General features: G+C 46.9%; 1 protein-coding gene across 1 annotated transcript; it reads left to right on the top strand.

Moving 5' to 3' along the window:
* The first annotated feature begins 1,546 nt into the window (after positions 1-1,546).
* On the top strand, positions 1,547-3,063 carry LOC119403996 (protein artemis). Its single transcript, XM_037670627.2, has one exon. The coding sequence runs from the start codon at positions 1,766-1,768 to the stop codon at positions 2,837-2,839; it is 1,074 nt and encodes a 357-aa protein (XP_037526555.1). The 5' UTR covers positions 1,547-1,765; the 3' UTR covers positions 2,840-3,063.
* The last annotated feature ends 20,458 nt before the right edge of the window (positions 3,064-23,521 follow it).

The following is a 23,521-nucleotide window of genomic DNA, read 5'->3' as shown; positions in this document are numbered from 1 at the left end:
CATGGGAATGATGGGTAGTACACAAATTTGCCTAGTCTTCGTGCTTGCGGCTTCAAACGTACTTGTGGCTTTGTTTATTGCTGTGTTTTGGCGTTTGTTTCGGATAAAAGAATAGACCGTTGTGAACTTCGTGACCAGGTTTGATTTGGTGAGCCTAAAAAAGTTAAAGTGGTGAAGTAAAACTGCTGACTTCTGTTGAACTTTGTTTTGCGACAAAGCGGATGCAGCCGACGAGGAGCCAAACGGAGCCGAAAGAACGAAGTTTAGACAAATTTGTGTACTACCCATGATTCCCATGCTGGCTGAAGCGTCATGCTTTGCAGCTCCCATAGACACTAGCGCCAGAGTTCCCTCTAGTAAGTATTGTAGGAAACTCTATGATAGGAGCATCGCGTATCGGTGGAAGCAAGAGGAAGTGTTGCGTCGTCGGTGTGGCATATTGTCGAGAGATGGCGCTAGTTTGTTTTTGCGCAATGAAATCGCAAACTTCATTCAAAATGCATGGGATCCTATGGGGGGTTGGCAGAGGGTACAACCAAGGAGGTTAAAACAAAATTGCTGGAGTGGCGATTATTGCGCAATAGTGAAGCCGTGCCCACCAAAAGATGGCGGCTGCGCCCGCCATCTTACTAGGGGCACGATAAACCATCAGCGTTTGGCGAAGGAAAGCGAGCGTTTTCCACGCACGCCAGATAACTTTAATAAGGCAACTTTTAGGGGTCAGATACTGCTGCAAGTGTGTCTTTGTGTTACTAGTTTTCGTAAGTAAGCTTCAAAGTCATGGCAAATTTTGTTGGACATCAATCGTCAATATATACTCCTCTCGACGGGTTTCTTTTGTCGGCAACAACGATCTTTTATTTTGTAATTAACGTAGCATTTACACCAACAGATCAAAGCCATTTGATCTCTAAGTAGGCACCACCAGAAAAGAGCAAGTTTCCGAGTTCTTTGGTGAGCAAAAGCTGGCTTCACTTTCGCTAGTAAGGCGTTTCGAGAGCTTCCACTCCAGAATTTTTTTTTTTTAAACCTCCCTGGGTACAACCGCCTGAGCCGAGCGGTGGCGCCACCATACCGATGCACGAGGCGGATACGTGTGCTGAGCCGCGGAGCGTGTGGGCAGTGGGCCACCGATGCCTTTTGATGCCGGCATAACTCAACGCGATCCAAACTGAATTTCACTTCGAGCCGCAGTATGTGCGAGCTGCTCTTCGGTATACCGTGCCCGCGCTATGTAAGCACGCTACAGGCGTCAGTTTCATAAGATTACATATAAGTGCATGCCCTAAAAACTGCAGCGCTGAAAATATTCACGTCATTTCTGGACGACACATAATGGCTCAGACAAATTAAGCGTAGGGAACGAAACTCCAATATGCCTGCACGCTCGGTATTCGTGGTTCAACGCAATCAACGAAGCAGCACACGCGAAGAAATGAACTGCAGGAAATACGCATCTGTCACGCCGAAACTGAAACCGAAACAAGTTCATCGGGGACTATTTTGGCGAAGTAACACAGAGCAGTTAGCTCCGCCCCCGTCGTAGCTTTCCGGGCTTTCCCCGCTTTCCCTTCATTGCCACTATAATCTATAATCTGCTATAATTGCCACTGTTGTGGCGGTTGTGGCGTAGTTGGCGTAGTGGCGTAGTTCTCTGGTGCCCCTTGGGTACGCTGTACCCCGGTAACTTAACGCGCCCAGTAACTCTGTGCATTCAACTCTTGCGAGGTTGCTTCATGCGTCTGCCCTTCGCGTGGAGTATGAAATGAGCACCTTTGGAGGAACGCTGGTGGAGTACGAACGAGTGTCCGTGGATCGTTTCGACGGACGCAACGTGCATTCGACAGCATTCCTGCTCTCGCACTGCCACCGCGACCACATGCGGGGTCTCGACGGCTGCGCATTTCGACGACGACTGCGGAGCAGACGCGACGTGAGGCTGTACGCATCCGCGGTATCGTGTCGACTGCTGCTCAATGAGCCCAAGTATGCCTGGCTTCGCAGCCGCCTCGCTGCGTTGCCGCTCGATGCGCCCACCACGATGACCGTGCCGGCCGACGGAGCCGGTAGCGAGTACGCTGTGGTCGTCACTCCGATTCCCGCAAATCACTGCGCCGGGTCGGTGATGTTCCTTCTGGAAGGCGAACGCGGCGGGACCGTCCTCTACACGGGCGACTTCAGGCTGGACGTTGGCCGCGCGTCGACGCTGACGTCCCTCCACTGCGACACCGGCCGCGTGAAGCCCATCAACGCGGCCTACGTGGACACGACGCTGTGTCGACCCGACGCGGCCTACGTCCCCACGCGGCAGGAGAGCGAGCGGGCTTTGGTGGACTTCTTCGCGCCCAAGTTCGTGGTAGGCGGCTCGCTACGACTGAGGCTTCCCGGTGCGAAGCTCGGCTACGAGACGTTGTTCGCGTCGCTCGCACTGGCCTTCGGCGTCAAGGTTCACGTAACGAGTGGTCAGATGGCACGCTACGCTGGTGTTGCGGACGTGGTGAAATGCCTGACGCTGGATGCGGAGACGACCCGCATCCACGCCGACTGCGAATGCGACCTGGGGCCCTCCTGCGTGACGGTCAAGCCGTCGGCCATGTGGTTCGCTCACCGGGTGGCACCCAGTCGGCTGGTGGAGAGGGTGGCCGACGGGGTGTATCGACTGTGCTACTCGACGCACGCGTCGCTCGCCGAGGTGCGCGACTTGGTGCGCTACTTGCAGCCGCGGGCGGTGCGCGCCAACGTCCAGCTGCGCGGTGTGGACGTCGGGGACCTTCTAGGCGTCGCCGACACACGAGAGCCCACCTGGCACTTCTGGGGCTCGGACGATGAAAGTGCGTGAAACATTCGCCCCGTTGGGCCTGTGCGGCGTCGGTGGCCCGTGTGCCTTCTACTAGTCCCACAGTAGTTATATGGAAAAGAAGGCTGTCTCGGTGCACTACATTTTTATTGCGGAACCAAGCTCGCATGGCTCCGATAAAGCCCATCACGACGTGATTTCTGGTGGCCAGCTGAATGCACTGATATTTCAGTTATGATTAATAAACGGCAAATTCTGGGCCCGAACCACTGTTGTGGAGCCAAGTGATCGCATAGCCACGTGCCGCATTCGGGGGAATTTCTGCAAACATAGCTACTAGCGCAAAGTAAATTTAAAGGAAAAAAAAAATTCGGTGGATCCCACGCAGCGTGAGAATCCATGTAATGCGAAGCATGCGGCGGGAGGGTGACTGTGGCGTAATCTTTTACATTGTGCGAAGCGTTATGAAATGACGCTAAAGATGGGTGCAAATGGTATACGCACACATGTTGAAGAGTCTCACATGTGTTCTGTAACCAGTTGTTTACAGTTGCGTAATGATGCCAACAGCAACATAGGTATTACCAACAGTAGACACGGTAAGCCGATATGTAGTGCTTACGCTTGTCCATTATGATGGAGAAGGCACGTTTGACGAACCTGTGTGCATGTTGGAAGGGGTTCTTGACGGTTCTCACGTAGATGGCGGCAAGCGCAACGTCTTTGTTATTGGGATTGATGTGCGCAACGCAGACCTCGCCAAATCCGCTGCTTGTCTGTGTGTGTTTGGTGTGGTGAAGTGGGATGTGGCCTATCCTGCATCGCGGTGTTCTTATATGTGCCACCGCACCTGCAATGAAGCCATTTCCTGTGGATGACAGAATGGAATCCCGTGATTGCAGTGGGCTCATCGCTCCAGGTTTCAGAAAGTGAAAACATGTCAATTTCTGTGAGTAGAGTATCTTTTTCGTTGTGCACGTGCGCGTGCACAGTCTGTACGTTGAGAGTGGCGAGGGTGAGGTCATTTTTGTGGTTCTGGCATCAAAGGTGGTAGACCGGTACAAGACGATGTCTAGAGGCCTGTTTGCTAGCCACGTCATGTCGTTGACAGACTGTCTGTCGATAGAGCCAGTGGCATGTCGGAACCTGAAGTAACCTTTTGCGTTGGTGAGCCAGTGGCTGTCGCGGCTGGTAGCCCTGGAAAGTGCTACACAGACCAACTTCAGTGGATTGCACTTATCGTATCCGAAGACTACCTGGGTGTATGTGGCCCTTCGTGACATATATAGTTATGGCATTTTCTAGGACAAGGGGAAACTGTGCCCTCTTACATGAGATATTTTTCTGGCGTATGTCGTGGTTGTGGTGGTTCGCAGTCCCACGTGCACTCATTTCAATTCTGTTGAAGGTGTACAGTAGTGATGTGCTTCGTCCTGGCTGGGACGACAATGCCTACCGTGGACGTTGGAAATTCAAGGCACAGTCGCAAGAGGTTGCCATGCTCATCACGCTCGATATACCACAAGATGCCCATGTTTCCATTAACAAGGCCGTTGCTTACGTCGATGTTGTATGTGATCATGCTTGGGTGAAGTGAGGCCGGCAGGCTACCCATGTCGCTTGCGTTCATCTTGGCCACCTTCGTCAGGGCATCCCCGTGTACCTGCTCGTTCTTACAGCCAGTTATGTTATTGCGTGCGAGATGACAAAACATGTTGTCCACTGCATCGAGGCAATGTGCTTTATAGCAGTCAACGTCTGCATTCCTGTAGTGTAGCTGTATGCTGTCAGGGCACTTCGCGGCAACTTCTTCACTTGTCACATAGCAGCTCTCAATGAATCTAACGTCATACTCGGTCAGCATGAGGCCATCACCCAGCCTCATATGAAGCGAGCACTGCGTCATTCTGGCAGACCACGTGGACAAGTGGATGGCAATCGAGAGTCCTCCAGGGGCGTTCTGTCTCCAGCTCCCTCACTTGCCTTGCGTTTCAATGTGTATGTTTGCCATTAATTTGTTGATTCAGACTGTGAATCACCTGTGGCACATACCCGCATAACATGAACTGTGGTATGCCAGTATGGTTAGAATAACAGAGAGCTGAGCTAGTTCGTAAGTATGCATTCTAAAAAGACAGGGCATGCAAACACGGACACAAGAAAAAAGTCAGGACACCACAAACGCCGACTAACAACTGAATAGATGCACAACGGCGGAAAAGAAAGAAGGCACGAAAACTTATCTGCGCATGCCCATGCAATAGGCGAACCTATCAATCCGGCACGCGTGAAAGCCTAAGCAAAAGATAACTATTATGGCATTTGATTTTATCTTTATGCAAGTTAATCGACGGTTGGCTCACGCATGCACTACCACTATTCTTGATATGCCATGCCTCAATCATCAGACGCGTTTCTTCATTCCTATGTCGGTACAAAACTGTGCATTGATTGACTTTTGGCGTGCATTTACACTCTCGACAATGTAAAAATAGATTAGAAGGTGAGCCTCCGGTTAGTGATCATTTATGTTCTAATAATCTCTAGTTAATGCAGCGGCCCCTCTGTCCTACGTAGAAGTGGCCGCAGCTGAAAGGAACCTTATACACCACACTTGTACGGCAATCAGTGAATTTGTTTGTGTGTTTACAAAACAAATATCGGTTCGCTTCTTGTCTTTTACTCGCTCATTCTTCCTCTACACAGCGGCACATATCTTACCTAGCTTATTGGCAGCCGTGAAACCAACGCCGTATCTACTTCCTACTTTCTTTAGCCTATGAGATACGCAATGTGCAGCCATGCTCGGACTTAACATTTTGTTTTCGGAGAAAGCATTAAGAACCACAACAAAGAATTTTAGGACGGTAGAACTTAAACCATCAGAAGTTAGGCAACGTGCTGTCGACCTTTTGGTAAGACATAATCTTGATAGAATAGCTTGTAATGTCAAGAAGGCTAAATCACTTACTTTAGAATTAAGGAAAGAAGTGGAAATTTTAAGGGCTCGTTTTTCTTTGTTGTACACAATATTAATGAGCACTAAGAGACAATAATGCCAAGGAATTAAAGTAGAGAGGATGTTATTAGTAGGAAATGTAAGGTAAATGTGAAGAAAGAAAAGTGGACGAAAAGATAACTTGCCACCAGCAGGGACCGAACCTGCGGCCTTCGAATAACGCGTCCGATGCTCTACCAACAGAGCTACCGCGGCAGGCATCCCCCGTTCACATTGGGGTATATATGAACATTTAAACCAGTTTAAACGTGGGAGCGTCAGACAGCTCCGCCAGTAGCCATGACGGCGAGTGTGGAAAACTTTTTTTCTGCCTGTTTGTTTTTTTCAGCGAAAACACATAAGAACAAGATTCCATTTCGAACAATTGTTTCAGAGAAAGGCACCTGGCAAGTCGCTGTATCAAGTTTTTTGCAGAACTGCTTAACTTTGTTGAGTTTCCCAGACCCTTTTCGTATGCGTAATTCTCAGGCGCTAGTTCAGTTCCTCTCAGAGGAGAACCCCGGCTGTTGTAAAGCTTTTAGTATGGATACTGAAGACCTTTATTACTCCTTGCCGCATGAGGACTTGTTAAAATGTGTTAATGAATGTATTAAAGAACAAAGGCACGAGATGGTTTTCACCAATAAATGTGGTGTTTCTACCGGGGCTTTTCTAGAAATTCTTTCCATGTATTTGAACTCCACGCTGGTAGGTTGGAAGGAAGGCGTTTATGTGCAGAAATCAGGGATATGTATTGGTTCTAAGGTTGCGACAAACTTTTGGAAGGTGTCTTAGGTAATTCTGTCATTAAGGTTTTTTGTTATGTGGACGATTACTTGATTTTTAAATGCGAAGCATTTCTTAGCGAACCTGCAGGCACTTTGGCCGTTTCTATCTACGTGTCTATCTATCTATCTAGCCGCCTACGTCTAGACGCTCTCCTGGTCGTCTCTATAACTTGTAATATACCAAAATTGGCATAGCAGGGGATCAGTGTATGACGAACACGATTCACTGGTCATGGCATGAATAACGCAAAATACCTGTCGCGTACGTCATGAAACCCTTTCTCTCGGTCACGAGTGGCACATACCCGTAAACCAGTTAGTTATGCGGGTATGTGCCACAGGTGATACAAAGTTTCAACCAACAGAGTAACCGCGAACACACACAATGACACGCAAGGAAAGTGGTAATAATCACTGGGGTTTTATATCTGCAAACCACATTATGATATCAGAGACGCCGTAGCGAAGGGCTCCGGAAATTTTGACCATCCAGGTATTCTCTAACGTGTACCGAGATCGCACAGAACACGGGCATCTAGCATTTTGCCTCCATCGAAATGCGACCGCCCCGGCTGGGATCGAACCCGCGACCTGCGGATCAGCAGCCGAGCACCTTAACCCCTTAAGGGCTTATGACGACCTAAGCTCGTCATGAGCAGCCGCCACGTTTTTGCTTATGACGACATGTGGTCGTCATGGATCTTCCGCAATGTTCCAAGAGGCTTTTGACGAGCCCAGCTCGTCAAATGGTGCGTTTCTATTTACAACACAGGTGGCAGCACGGGTTCCGTCATTGGTGCTTTTGTTGAATGAGCGCTTGCGCACTTGTTGGCGGGATGCGCGCCTTGTGTTTCCCTCGCGTCATAGAGTTTTTGACGAGCCCAGCTCGAGAAGTGGCGCTTTTCTATTTACACCATAGATGGCAGCATGGGTTCCGTCATTGGCGCTTTTGTTGAATGAGCGTTTGCGCAATAGTTGGCGGCATAGGCGGAGAGTACGGGGGGGTTGGGGGGCTTGGGCCCCCCCCCCGGACTGTCTCATGGGGGGGGGGGGGGGCTGAGCCCCCCCTGGCGCCGGCCCAGGGTATTTTTTAAGAGCTTGGCTTAGGTCCCCGGGTCGTCCTGTCTGGCAGCTATCTCACAGGGGGCTGTTTATGCCCTCTTGTTTTTCATTTCAGCCATTGAAAGTTCGGCACATGGATCAGTGACAAGTCAAACATTCAATGGAAAAGTGCCCCTCAAACGGATTTTTACGTGCAGAATATGTTGTGCTGATGAACAACTGAAGCGACGACTTAAGCAACGACAAATTAAAAAATTCACCGGCGATTACGATACTGCCTAATTCGCTGAGCGCAGCCTCGTGTTCGGGCAACGCCAGCTTTGTTTGAAGTTTTGACTATCCGCAGTTGGAGCAATGTAACATTCGTTACATATTGCCACAGAAACTGCCAGCGCTCGAGTGCTACGCACACTATATACTCTGTGCATTGCAGCTGTCGCGAACCAAGTGAAACGCCCACAGCCCCGTTACGACAAGCGAAGCCAGCCGCAGTGCACGTGCCAGCCCTGCATGCGCACGAGCGACAGAGGAAGAAAGCGAGGTTAGAGGCCAGTATCTCGTGATATCGACAGACTCCGCGTTCGCTCTCTTTCGTCCTCGTTCGGGCTATCGGTTACGCCGCCGACGCCAACGGCGATGCCGCTCAACGCAGGAACGGACGCCTAAGAGCTGCGTTCTAATTGTCGTGAACCCCGTAGTGAATGGTTTTGAGAACACAAAAATGATACTGAGAACACAAAGCAATCCCGACACAGTCAGTCAGTGAACGCTTTCGCACAAACTTACTCGCCAATAAAAAAAACGGGTAATTTCTTGGTTGCCTACATATTGGTACCCTTCGACATGCCTGCTTATAAAAGTGCCGAGAAAAGATTGTACGCTGATTTGATTTATCAGTAAAGGGTTTTACTAAAAGTTCGGCCACCAATGAGCAACTTCATTACTCGTCCAGATTCATAACCGCAGCTTCGCACAAGGTGTAGTAGTAGCAAATGGTATTTGCTACTATCTCAGAATTACCTTCGGCCATCTTGAATTGAACTCACTGGCATATAACTAAAGCTTCCCGTGATAGCGTTAGCCTACTCTCCTGTGTGGCGCAGGTTTTAACAAAGTAAAGCCTAACCCCACGCATTGCGTGAATCGATTTTACGCGACGCAATCAACGAGTGAACGAAAAAGGTCGCCTACGCGACTTTTTTCGCTTCGAGGCAAGAGTTACGAGGTGGAGCGATGCCTTTGTGTAAATTGAAAAATAAATCTAGGGTCTTCCACTTACAGATCGTTATGATAGCGCGGGCACCTAAGAGACTAAAGTTACATTAAATTCTTTAATTTGGAAGTTGGTCTCCTCTCTCTCTCTCTCTCTCTCTCTCTATATATATATATATATATATATATATATATATATATATATATAGGGAGAGTGAGAGAGAAACGTGGAAGAGCAAGTCGGGCCCCCGCCCCCTCCAGTAAAATGAAAACTCTCCGCCTATGCGTCTTTGTCCTGTTCGGATTCGCGCTATCCAGTATTGAAGAATATAATCACTACATATCAGCTTATCACGTCTGGTGTTGGTAACACCCATGCTGTTGCCATCGTTACGCAACTGTAAAGAACTGATTATATAATAGATATGCGACTCTTCAACCGTTTCCCTCAGTGTGAAAAATTACGCCACAGTCACCATCCCGCGCATGCTTCGCATAACATCGATTCCCACGGTACGTGAGATCTGCCAAATTTTTGTAGCGGTGAGGGCTTTGAAAACGTGGTAACCTCAGTGAGCGAAAAATTTGAATTAAATGGAGGAGTGCTGAACTTTACTAAAGAGTTGCCTCACAATAATGGAATACAATTTCTAGCCATTTCCTTAAAGGGGTGGTGCCACCAAATTTGTGGCTTGCGCGTTCTTTGCTGTAGGTGTTTCCTATAGCTCCACGAAGCATGATGCACGCACCAAGATGCATGTATTCTCGCTAAATAATTTAATATCGCCTTTTGATGTGGACAACTTTCGGTTTCGGTTTCTGGGCGCCGAGGTTGGGCAGTGACGTAGAAGTGTAGGAGGCGTGGTCACGTGACCACACAAGGCTGTGACGCACATAGCCAGGAAGCGATCGAAACTCGGCGAGTGATGTAGCAACCGATGCTTTGCCGGTACTATAGTGAACTAGAATGTATTCTAGTTCACTACAGCCGGTACGTACGTTGCGGAGGTGGCGGAGGTGTGACGTCACTACAACTTTCGTTGCCTATCCTACAGATCTACGTCAGTGTTGGCGCGCTCGCGATGGATTTCGATCGGGAGAATGGGCATTTAGGTACACTTTGGCAGTGAATTAAAATATATTCTAAACGTCTGCTGTGTCCGACCCTTCGTGTGGAATGTCCTTGCATACAGAGGAAACCAACAACAGGCTTGTATTAGCCTCGAAATTTGATGGCACCACCCCTTTAACGTTTCAGAAGAGCCACGTGTGCTGGTAGTATGCTCCTAGACCTTCAAAACCGCTATTAAATTTTTCGTCGAAGCACTCGAAGGTTGTAAAAAACGGTATCGAGCACAAAATGAGCGATAGCTTTATCGCACAGCTTACGCGTCTTTTAGATGTAGGTTATCCCCATGATGCAGTGGCGACTGTCGCTGAGCGTTTAAAGAAGTCCATTATGTTAAGTCCGAGCATGACTGCAGAAAGCGATAGGAAGAAACGTGTCGTGGCTACACCGCACATTCATTGCGTATCTCAAAAGTAGGAAGTAGATACGGCATTAATGTTGTTTTCACGGCTGCCAATAAGCTAGGTAAGATATGTGCCGCTGTGCAGAGGAAGAATGAGCGAATAAAAGACAAGAAGCGAACCGATATTGGTTTCGTAAAACACACAAACAAATTCACTGATTGCCGTACAAGTGTAAGATTCCTTTCAGCTGCGGCCGCTTCTACGTAGGACAGACGGCCCGCTGCATTAACTAGAAATTATTAGAACATAAAAGATCGCTAACCGGAGGCTCACCTTCTAATCTATTGTTACATTGTCGAGAGTGTAAATGCACGCCAAAATTCAATTCAGGAGAGTTGCTTGTTGGGCAAGTTGGTACAAACTTAGTTAACTACAAAAGAAGCCACAAAACGTCGAAAAACGAAAAACAGCAGAGCGGCAGAAAACAGAGACAGAGCGCAGAGACGTGGCACTAACAACTGGCGTTTATTTCGGAAAAACCTTCCCCCCTGACCGTACGACGCATGCGCAGATGACAAACAAAACCAAACACCCCAAAAAGCACACACAGCTAATCTAAGCAGATCACCTCTGTGCTAGAAACAAAAATTCTTTCCTGGTAAGATAAACAGAAGCCGCACTAACGCATTTGTCTGGACCAAGTTTCCAAATATGGAATGCCTCAATAATCTCCCGTTCTCGCTGCGTCTTAGCCTTACCTAAAATTGTCACCATAGCAAACAGAGGCGAACAACCACACAACTTGCAGTGCAGCGGCAAGTTACCATCGGTGCCCGTGGGTAGAAGATTTTCATGCTCCCTCAACCTAACATTGACACATCGACCCGACTGTCCAACGTAAAACTTGTCACAACTTAAAGGGATGCAATACACTACACATGTGTTACACGCACAGTATTTTTTGACATGTTTTATGTCACAAATGCTGCTCATCGTGCCACGCTGCACAACACTCTTACAAAGACCCGCGAGTTTGCACGGTGCAGAACAGACCAGTTTTACATCGCTCCTGGCCGCAACCTTTTTCAGTCCATGAGAAATGCCATGTATATACGGCATGACCACAAGGGCCCCCTTTTCTCGATCACCTCCTTCGCTTCTGTGTTCTCCAACACCACCATCACTCCTGTGTTTTACATTGAGGCGTTGAAACCCATATTCGGCAACAGAGGTTATTAACGACTTCGGGTAGCCAGCCGACAGAAGTCTATTTTGCTGCTCAGCCATGCTCTCTTGCATATTATGGATACAACTCTTAGTAACCGCATTTGTCAGACATAGATTGGCGATACCTCTTTTGACCAGCTTGGAGTGGGAGGAATCATAAGGCAAAAGATTCTTTTTAGTCCTTGGACTATACTTCCAACACACTTGACCATGAGGATGAAACGTGAGAGTGAGGTCTAGGAACCTAATGGAATTTTCCTGGGGAACTTCATGCGTGAAACGAAAATGTGAGCAGCATGCTTGAAATGCTGAAATGATGTTACCAATGACATCCAAAATGCATTCACTCCCCCCAATACTAAGAAACACAATAAATCATCAACATATCTGAAAATGCGGACTACCCGGTGATCAACAAGGCTTTGGCACAGGCGTCTGTCAAAATTGGCTAGGAAAATACTGCAAAGCACGGGCGCGACACAAGACCCTATGCATATACCGTTTTTCTGTAAAAACAATTTGCCATCAAAGGTGACAAAAGTTGCCGATAGATAAAAGTTTAAAAGTTCAATGAAGTTCTCAGTTGCAAGGCCACACGCACCTTGAAAAGAGGTCTCGCCATGCAATTCAATGGCCTCACGAAGAACTGCTAACAGTTCATTATGGGGTACAGAATAAAACAGCTCTTCAATGTCCACCGAAAAGGCTGTGTTCGCTACCAGCTCTTCGGCCCTCAAAGCCTCAACCAGTACACTCGAGCTGTCAATGCCACACGGATCATCGGGAACGAGACCTTTTAGGGATCCTTGCAGAAACCTACCGACAAGTTTCTGCCACGAACCTTCCTCTGCAACAATGGTTCTCATAGGGCGCTCCGGTTTATGCGTCTTAAGCGTGAAAAACACAGATAGCACATCACCTTTGCTCTTCTTCGCCGACTTCACTAGGGCCTCAAGGTGAAGCTGTTCCATGAGTTGCTGTGTGTGCTTTTTGGGGTGTTTGGTTTTGTTTGTCATCTGCGCATGCGTCGTACGGTCAGGGGGGAAGGTTTTTCCGAAATAAACGCCACTTGTTAGTGCCACGTCTCTGCGCTCTGTCTCTGTTTTCTGCCGCTCTGCTGTTTTCCGTTTTTCGACGTTTTGTGGCTTCTTTTGTAGTTAACCAAAATTCAATGAATGCGCAATTTTGTACCGACATAGGAATGAAGAAACGCGTCTGATGATTGAGGCATGGCATATCGAGAACAGTGGTAGCGCATGCGTGAGCCAACCGTCGATTGACTTGCATAAAGATGAAATCAAAATGCCTTAACAGTTATCTTTCGCGTAGGCCTTCGCGCGTGCCGGATTGATAGGTTCGCCTATTGCATGGGCATGCGCAGATAAGTTTTCGTGCCTTCTTTCATTTCCGCCGTTGTGCATCTATTGAGCTGTTAGTCGGCGTTTGTGGTGTCCTGACTTCTTTCTTGTGTCCGTGTTTGCACGCCCTGTCTTTTTAGAATGCCGGTATGGGCCACATGTGACTGCGGGAAAGAACTTCATGATCTACGCGACGCAGGAGTCTTGCGTTATTCATGTTATGATCAGTGAATAATGTTCGTCAAACATTGATCGCCTAGCTGCTATGCCAATTTTCGTATATTACAAGCCATGGAGACGACCAGGAGAGCGCCCAGACGTAGGCAGATAGATAGATTATTAGATAGACAGATGGATAAGTAGATAGAAAGTGCCAAAGTGCCTGGGGTTCACTATAAGAAATGCTACACATTTAAAGTTCGACAGATCCCATGCCTTGTGGCAATCGGTTTCATGCGGAGCAGTCGGCAAGTAGTTCTATGCTGAATTGTTTGGCTTTGAGCCAAGTGTTACGCGGTGGATCGAAGTGTTTTTGTAAGTGTAGTAGCTGTGTGCGCCATAGCTCAGCAAACGCACCCATGAGTCGATTCACTCAGACTCAAATCTAGCTGCGAGTCTAAGTCAGAGTGAGTCAGGCTGAGTAATATTTTCGTGAGTTTGAGTCCGAGTGAGTCCGCTTGAGAAAAATTTCAGTGAGCCTGAGTGCGAGTGAGTCCGAATGCGGAAAATGTATGCAAGTCTGAGTCCGAGTGAGCCCTAAGAGAAAAATATATTTCATGAGTGAGTCTGAGTGAGCTCCACATTTTTTTGCCGACCTATGGTGTGACCTCTCTCTGGCAAAACCTTTCATGGCAATAGTTCTTGATAGAATATTGCGTGCTAGTCATCTCTTTCGATAAAAAATGTCCTTACTGCATTGTAACCATCGATAACCCGTATTTGAAGGTATCAGGTAAAAACGTGCCACGCATGAGATATTGATGTTAAAGAGCATTGACACTATGGTCGAAAAAGTGAAATATACGCTAATGGACTCATGAGTCGATTCACTCAGACACACTCAGACTCGGATCGAGCCGTGAGTCTGAGTCAGATTGAGTCCGAGTGAGCAATATTTTGGTGAGTTTGAGTCCGAGTGAATCCGGTTGAGAAAAAATTCAGCGAGTTTGAGTTCGAGTGAGTCCGAATGAGAAAAATTTTAGCGAGTCTGTGTCCTAGTGGGTCCTAAAGGCAAAATATATTTCATGAGTGAGTCCGAGTGAGCTCCACATTTTTGCCGACCTATGGGTCACACCCACCTCCCCTCACCACTCTCCGCAACTCACGACTCTGATAAATAAATATTGAGATGACGTATGAACGCTAGTGCTTCGAAGGATGTGTGAGTAGACGCGAGTGTAAACGTGAGTCATCACAAGGCTGATAGTAATGCTGAAATTGAGTAGATTGTGCGCTTCGTGGGCTTACCAGAAACGTCGACAACACTGGCGTAGCTTGTAGTCTGACGTAACATAAGCGCTCATGTTAGAGCACATACCATACCTCAGTATTATCGAAACGAAGTGCACTTTACGGTGCGATGATGCGAATATTATACGTAACTTTTGTTAGCATATTCCTCCGGGGTCGACCAATGCTTGAATATAGCTTGCTGAATCATAGGAATAGAAATGGAATGTTTATTAGACTGCTATAAAAGCAGAAGCAACGCTGGAAGCACAATTGACGTTAACCTGACTTGACGCCTGTATCGTAGGAGTACATATGTAGTGTTTTTTGCTTTGTTATAAAATTAGATAACCAGCACCACAACCACATTGACGTTGCACCGACATTACACCTGCATAGGCTGTTTTTAAAAAGCTGTTTTTAGACCTGTCATGGCTCCATGGTGGAATACCTGATTGCCACGCAGAATGCTTGGGTCCGATTCCTCCTGGGATCCTAATTGTTATTCTTTGCATTTGTCGGGTCCACGCTTCCGATATTACCAATCTTTGTTCTCACCGTACCGGGTAGATATAGGCTTCCCAAGCTCGGCCAGGGTGCGCTAGCGACCACATTGCGTCCACATTGGTGAAAGGGGTCGATGACATGCGCGCCATTTCCCCTCAGGTGCAGATAGTGGTATGCACAATACCGGAGGTACCGGTGCGTGACTGCAACCTGCAAAGAGCGGTTGTCGACGCAAACAAAGAGATATGGCAGATGAGTCGAGAGAAAGGCATCGAGGTAGTGGAAATCAACAGAGAGGTGCACAGGTGGGGTGGTTTTCGAAGAGACGGAATACACTTCGATAGGAGGCTTGGTCATGAGGTGGGTTGGCGACTTGCAGGACGCGCAGTAGTTTTTTGGGGGGCACGCGGGCCCTTCGGGGCCCAGGGTAGCTTGTAATGAGGAAAACAACCAGGGGGACTCTTTGACAGGCAGTATAGCGAAAAACCAGAGCAAAGGTAAAAGAAGGGAGAAGGCGCGTGTTGCAGTTAGTTACATTAACATGCAGGGTGGCAGAAAAAAGGCAGAATGCAGGGGCGTAGCCAGAAATTTTTTTCGGGGGGGGGGGGGGGTTCAACCATACTTTATATATGTTCGTGCGTGCGTTTGTATGTGTGCGTGCATATATACGCAAGCGAAATTGAAGATTTTCGGGGGGGGGTTTGAACCCCCAACCCCCCCCCCCTTGGCTACGCCCCTGCAAAATGGTTAGAGATTGAGGAACAGTTAAACAAGGAACAGACAGGTGTTCATGCGGTTACAGAAACACACCTTAGAGACTTGGAAGAGCCACCACATATTGACAATTATATTTGGGAAGGATGTAACAGGATCACATCAGAAAGGAGAGGTGGGGGTGTTGGAATGATAATTCTTAGCAGAACAAAATGGGATAGAGTGAAACAAACGTGTTCAGAGCACATATGGGTTTCGGGCACAGTAGGTGGAAAGAAAACGTGGCTAGGTGTAGCTTACTTGTGGACGGGGAATAACTGCAGAGAAAAGAATCTGGAGATAGTGAAATGCATAAGCACCGATATTAAAAAATTTGGTCATGATGCCGAAATAATCCTTCTAGGGGACATGAACGCGCACATTCATGACCTTGACGGATATTCAGACACCAATGGCAAGTTATTGCTAGATCTCTGCGAGCAACATAGTCTTGAGATAGTTAACGTGGGGCGTAAGTGTGAGGGGCGGATCACGTGGGAAGTCGGAAACAGGCAATCGAGCATTGATTACTGTCTCATGACAGAAGGAATGTATGACAAACTTAGAGAGATGAGAATAGACGAGGAAGGCATTAACAGCTTGGGTAGTGATCATAAACGCATAATATTACAAATGGGATATCAAACTGAAAATAAGAACATAGAATCAAAGTTTGGCAGCTTGTATCTAAATGACAAACAAATAACAAATATAGACGCAAGAGTCGAGGAAAAAGTAGACGAACTACCAGGCAAAGACTGGAAATATAGTGAGCTGCTACATGTAATCACGAAAGAAATGGAAAAAGAGAAGAAAACTATTCGTTGGAAAGGAAAGAGAAAGCCAAAATGTTGGTGGAACAAAGAAATCCGGGAGGCGATCGAGAAGCGACGTGAGGCATCACGGGAGCACAGACAGGCAAAAAAGGAGAAGCGGCCACAGGACGAAGTCAACCAAATATGGGAAATATATTTAGAGCAAAAATCCATTGTGAAGAAATTAGTCGAGGCAAAAATTAAAGGTGAAAGTGAACGCTGGATGACAGAAATTCGCGAAAAGAAGAAGGCCACGCCTAGGATATTTTGAAGCCACCTAAATGCGCTGGGTAGGAAGTCTGTCACAATGCAACAACGTTTGGTAGATGAAGGAGGAAATCAATTGCAAGGGTATGAAGCGCTAGGTTACATCCGAAAGATAACAACCGATTCGTTTAAAAAAGTCGCCCAGGGGATACCCCGGTGAGTAAAAGTACGCAAAGGAGTGCCACCGAGGAAGATGTAGTACTAGAGAATTTCAATTGGAAGAAGGCCGAAGGAAAAATTCCTAAGCGCACTACTCCGGGCTTAGATGGGGTTCCCGTCAGCCTCATTAACGAACTCGGACATAAAAATAAAGAAGCACTGCTGAAAGCCGTAGAAAAGTGCCTACAGGAGAGGGAAATACCAGACAGTTGGCAAAAAAGTAGAATGAACTTAATCTACAAAGGCAGGGGAGAGAAGGATAACATTCGCTCTTATAGACCACTAACCATTACATCGGTACTATACAGGTTGGCGATGCAGGCAGTAAAATTAAAAATAGAAGCGTGGGTAGAACAAAATGATATTTTGGGAGAACTTCAGAATGGATTTCGAATCGACAGGCGGTTAGACGATAATCTGTTTGTTCTTACTCAGTGTATAGAAATATCGAAAATAGAAAACAGGCCCTTACACGTAGCTTATCTAGATATCACCGGGGCGTATGACAACGTTAATCAGGAAATTTTGTGGGATATATTGAAAGAAGTGGGCATAGGGGACGACTGTATACAGCTTTTGAGAGAAATTTTACCGAGAAAATACAGTTTGTATAGAATGGGAAGGAATAAGTAGCAAGGACAGCGTTGAAATTAGCAAGGGGCTGAGACAGGGATGTCCTTTGTCCCCGCTGTTATTCATGCTGTACATGGTGAGGACAGAAAAAGCGCTAGAAGGTAGCAACATTGGATTTAATTTGTCACACAGACAGGTCGGCACGATGGTAGAGCAGAAGCTTCCAGGTCTATTTTATGCTGATGATATTGTCTTTTTGCGGACAGTCAAGATGATATACAGCGACTGGCAGATATATGCAGAAGGGAATGTGAGGCTCTAGGACGAGGATTTAGTGCAACAAAATGTGGATTGATGGTATTCAATGATCACGAAGACCATGCGGTCATAATACAGGGCCAAAAAATACCGAGGGTAAGCGAGTACAAGTATCTCGGAGCATGGGTAAATGAGGGGGACAGATATATGGAGGTACAAGAGAAAGCATCGGTAGCAAAGGGAAAGAGGAGTGCTGCAATTATGAAGCACAGAGCTTTATGGAGATACAATAGGTACGAGGTGCTTCGAGGGCTGTGGAAGGGTGTGATGGTCCCGGGGCTTACATTTGGGAACTCAGTGGTGTGCATGAAGTCAGAGGTACAATCAGGAATGGATGTAAATCAAAGGACGGTGGGCCGCCTCGCGTTGGGCGCTCACGGGAAGACGACAAATGAGGCTGTAAAGGGTGATATGGGATGGACAGGGTTTGAAGTGAGGGAAGCTCAAAGCAAAATGAGATTCGAAGAGAGGCTGAGGAAAATGAAGAAGAGTAGATGGACAGAGAAGGTTTTCAATGTATTTGTATAGAAAAAGCGTTGACACGCAGTGGAGAAAAAGAACTAGGAGGCTCACCAGTAAATATACGGCTGGCAGTGCGGACGATATGGCAACAAGGAGCATTAAGCGGAAGGTCAGAGAGGCGGAGAGGACTTATTGAATGGCAGCGATGGAAAAGAAGCCGGCTCTGAGTAACTACCGAAAGGCAAAAACGAAATAAGGTGGGAAAAATTTTATGATAATTCAAAAGGGAAGCGCTTTGCTGTTTGAAGCAAGGTCGGGCTGCCTTAGAACGCGTAGTTATAAAGGGAGATTCAGTAACGAAGAAGAACAATGTACATGCTGCGGGGGAACTAAGGAAACGATGGAACATGTACTGATTGAATGTGGCGATATTCACCCAGGTATACGTGTGGGCACGAGTCTACATGAAGCCTTGGGTTTTAGGGACAACAATGGAAAGCTGAACACGTCCGCGATAGAAATAAGAGACGGTTAGAGTATTGGTGGCAGAAAAGTAGAGATAAAGTGCAAAAATAAATAATGGGGAAAAAAGGTCATTCTGCCTTAAGAGGCAGAGAGATGGACCGTGAATTTATATTTTTTTGGTATAATAACATTGATTTAATCAATGTATATAAGGTATTAAGCCAACTTGAAACAAGGAAGTTTTTTTTTTCTTCTTTTTTCTTCGATCCTGGTGGCAGACATGTCACCGCCCCGATATAAAGGGGACGCTCATAGCATCCATCCATCCTTCGCCGCCTTTCTTGCAAAAACCGGTCACTGCACTCCCCGCACCTCTTGTTCTCTGCTCGCCTTGCACGTGCAGCTTCACTTGTCGCTTGCTCTGAAGGTTTAAAAGGATAGCAGAGATGGAAAAAAACGTTTTCAAGGTGCGAGTCTCACCAGAGGAGGGCGGTTGATCGACCACCTTTGCGGGACCGAGCAGGTCGCCAAGGACCATGCTGTTTGTGCGAGCGCTACGTGCGTGCCGATGGTGAAAGGCCACAATTCCATGACATGAATGCCGCTGCGGCGATCCTGAGACCCTCGAGCACCTCCTCTGTGCTTGTCCTGGCTTGGCACAGGAACGCTCGAGGGTCACTACGGCCTACCGGAGCCAGGGCCTACCTGCCTCCACACTCGAACACCTGCTCTTCCCGTCGCGTTCCCACCTGCCAACACTCCGGAGCCTGGTGGAGTTCCTGGACGAGACGGGAATAGCCGCCTACAGAGGAGCTGGGAACTTGCCGCCCCTGCCCTTGCTGCTGTCTTCCCTGCTGCTCCGGCCACGGCGAACGAGACACAATGACATCCTACACACCACTATCCTCTTTCATTTCCCTTCTCCCCCCCCCACCCCCCCCAAGACGCTGCGCCGTGCTCCCGACTGGGCTGCAGAAATAAGCGTCTCTTCCTCTACATAACCACAAACAACAACATGACATGAATAGAGAGGTGACTGCGCGAGTTCTATAATTGTTACCGGTAAAACGCACCTTCGTTGCGGCAGTCGTGTCTGCTCAGAGCTGTCAGCAAACATCCACCACGCGTTCGCATGCGTTTTCGATTTATAACTTTCGATAGCTTGGATGCCAAGTTCGTCGTGGCAAGTTCGTCGTGCTTGGATGCCAAGCTCAGTGTCAAGAGCATAAATTTACATCTGCCCTGTTGAATCACTGGCAGCATTGCAATGCGCAGTGTTCAGTTTCGTGGGAATTTCATTTTTGCCGAGGTTTTCATCGAATCAGAATCATAACGTCGAATAGCGCATATATATATATATATATATATATATATATATATATATATATATATATATATATATATATATATATATATATATATATATATAATTTCATGCCCACTTCGACCATGCATGTTTCTTGCAGAGGCGTGTTTCATTTCGGATAATATCGATGCCTGATCACGCACCGTGTTCGCTGATTCTAATGTCGCTTTGGTTGTTTCGACAGCTCGCTTGGTCATACTATTGTATGATGCTGACCAAGCGAGCTGTCGAAACAACCAAAGCGACATTCGAATCCTTACAATACTCACTGGGATCGCGCATGTTTATTATTATGCCGAGATTTGTGCCCAATGATAAGCGCGTCTAATTTCGCGAAGTTATCAAAAATTTGATTGCCACCCGGTCGTTTCTTTTTTCAGCTCGTTTCGAAAGCGGCAGCTGTAGATTGCCCATGGCTCACGCGCATGCAAGGCTATTCGCCGCGAGATCAATCTATAGGTGGCAGCACCGTCACCGCGTTAGTGTGGAGAGGCGGTCGGCGGCGCGTATACAAATACACGCAACGACGCTTCGTTGTAAGCGGTTTGGGCCTATTGTCGGCGAATAAAATGCATTGATTGCAGCTGACTGATAATATATATGCTCTTCATTATTGAATCGATGCACGAAGGTCATCCAATGTTACTATTACTAGTGAGAGAAGCGTAATCTGCCGATGAAAGGGATGCTCGCCCTGGATGACAGTCTGCGCTTACGCACTATATGACGTTTCTAAAAAGACAGGGCGTGCAAACAAGGACACAAGAAAGAAGTCAGGACACCACAAACGCCGACTAACAACTGAAGAGACGCACAACGGCTGAAAAGAAAGAAGGCACGAAAACTTATCTGCGCATGCCCATGCAACAGGCGAACCTATCAATCCGGCACGCGTGGCGGTCTACGTTGAAGATAACTGTTAAGGCATTTGATTTCATCTTTATGCAAGTTAATCGACGGTTGGCTCACGCATGCGTTACCACTATTCTCGATATGCCATGCTTCTATCATCAGGCGCGTTTCTTCATTTCTATGACGGTACAACACTGCGCATTCATCGAATTTTGGCGTGCACTTACAATCTCGACAATGTAAAGATAGATTAGAAGGTGAGCCTCCTGTTAGCGATCTCTTATGTTCTAATAATCTCTGGTTGATGCATCGGCCCGTCTGTCCTACGTAGAAGCGGCCGCAGCTGAAAGGGATCTTATACACCACACTCGTACGGCAATCAGTGAATTTGTTGGTGTGTTTTACGAAACAAATATCGGTCCGCTTCTTGTCTTTTACTCGCTCATTCTTCCTCTGCACAGCGGCGCAAATCTTACCTAGCTTATTGGCAGCCGTGAAAACAACATTAACGCCGTATCTACTTCCTACTTTCTTTAGCCTGTGAGACACGCAATGAATGTACGGTATACCTACGACACGTTTCTTCTTATCGCTTTCTGCAACCATGCTCGGACTTAACACAATAGACTTCTTTAAACGTTCAGCGACCGTGGCCACTGCATCACGAGGATACCCTACATCTAAAAGACGCGTAACCTGTGCGTTAAAGCTATCACTCATTTTGTGCTCACACGACTTGGTGAGGGCTGATTTAAGGCAAGACATGGCGATACCGTTTTTTACAACCTTCGAGTGCTTCGACGAAAAATTTAACAGCGGTTTCGAAGATCTAGGAGAATACTGCCAGCACACGTGGTTCGTCTGGAACGTTAAAGAAATGTCTAGAAATTGTATTCCATTATTCTGAGGCACCTCTTTAGTAAATCTCAGCCCACCTCCATTAATTTCAAATTTTTCGCTCACGGAAGTTACCACCTTTTCAAGGTCCTCACCACTACAAAAGATCAAGTAATCGTCCACATAACGAAACACCTTAATAACCGAATTACCTAAGGCGCCTTCCAAAAGATTGTCAATCTTGCTAAGGTATAAATCACTAAGAACCGGAGCAACCTTAGAACCAATACATATCCCTGATTTCTGCACATAAACGCCTTCCTTCCAACCTACAAGCGTCGACTTTAAATACATGGAAAGGATTTCTAGAAAAGCCCCGGTAGAAACACCACATTTATCGGTGAAAACGGTCTGGTGCGCTTGTTCGTTAATACATTCATTAACACAATTTAACAACTCCTCATGCGGCAAAGAATAATACAGGTCTTCAATATCCATACTAAAAGCCTTACAACAGCCGGGGTTCTCCTCGGAGAGGAACTGCACTAGTGCCTGAGAATTACGCATACGAAAAGGGTCTGAAAAACTCAAAGAGGTCAAGCAGTTCTGCAAATAACTAGATACAGCGACTTGCCAGGTGCCTTGCTCTGAAACGATTGCTCGAAATGGGATCTCGTTCTTATGTGTTTTGGCTGAAAAAAACAATTCTAAAGTAAGTGATTTAGCCTTCTTGACATTACAAGCTATTCTCTCAAGATTATGTCTTAACAAAAGGTCGACAGCACGTTGCCTGACTACCGATGGCTTAAGTTTTACCGTCCTAAAATTCTTTTCTATGGCTGTTAATGCTTTTTCTGAGAACAAACTGTCCGGCATAATTACAAAATACCCTTCCTTATCTGAAATTACTGGCCTGAGTTTCTTTTCGACACAGTAATTAACCAAAGGCTGGACAGGATCAGAACACTTGAGATGCATATTTGAACCCTTGATGCTAGCAACGCAGTCTGAAATGCAGTGGGAACGCTCTTCTTCAGGAACAAGTCTAGTGATTGTACGCGGCAAACTTAAAACGTCTATTGGTTTCAGGTTCGGCTTAAAACAGTATTTAGGACCTAAGGCTAGGGTTTTACGGTGACTATCATCTAAGGCTGCTCCTCCAAGGACTAGCAAGTTATTTTGCGATGAAACAGTAGAAATAATCTTCCTCTTACATGGTTGAAGTTCTCGAAGTTTTACCCTCCATATGAATTCCGCATGCTGGTTAGCTACCCTCATCCAGTCGGCGTACATCTGCTTCTGGCGGCGATCGTCACGCGAAGTCGAACAACGGACCTTGAGGCATTCCTGGTAAAATCTCACTTGACGCCATGATTCCGCAGTCAATATGGCACATATCCTCCTGGCATGTCCGGTAGATGGTTGCAGAAACCCGCACAACAGTTGAACTTCAACTGGGCAAACTCTATTCTTAGAAAACCATGAAAAAGTTCTAGCACGGACCAAGCAAATAGCAATTAAAGAAGCCAAAGAGGCAGGATTGTTCAGATAAGTAGGAGAACACGGAAAAGGGCTCAGAGTACTAGAAATGAAGCTTAGAATAACAGAGAGCTGAGCTAGTTGGTAAGTATTCATTCTAAAAAGACAGGGCGTGCAAACAAGGACACAAGAAAGAAGTCAGGACACCACAAACGCCGACTAACAACTGAAGAGACGCACAACGGCTGAAAAGAAAGAAGGCACGAAAACTTATCTGCGCATGCCCATGCAACAGGCGAACCTA

The sequence above is a fragment of the Rhipicephalus sanguineus genome, chromosome 9 (genome assembly GCF_013339695.2).
Source record: "Rhipicephalus sanguineus isolate Rsan-2018 chromosome 9, BIME_Rsan_1.4, whole genome shotgun sequence".
NCBI lineage: Eukaryota > Metazoa > Arthropoda > Arachnida > Ixodida > Ixodidae > Rhipicephalus > Rhipicephalus sanguineus.
Note: the sequence above shows the minus strand (reverse complement) of the source record. Positions and strands in the feature narration are given on the sequence as shown.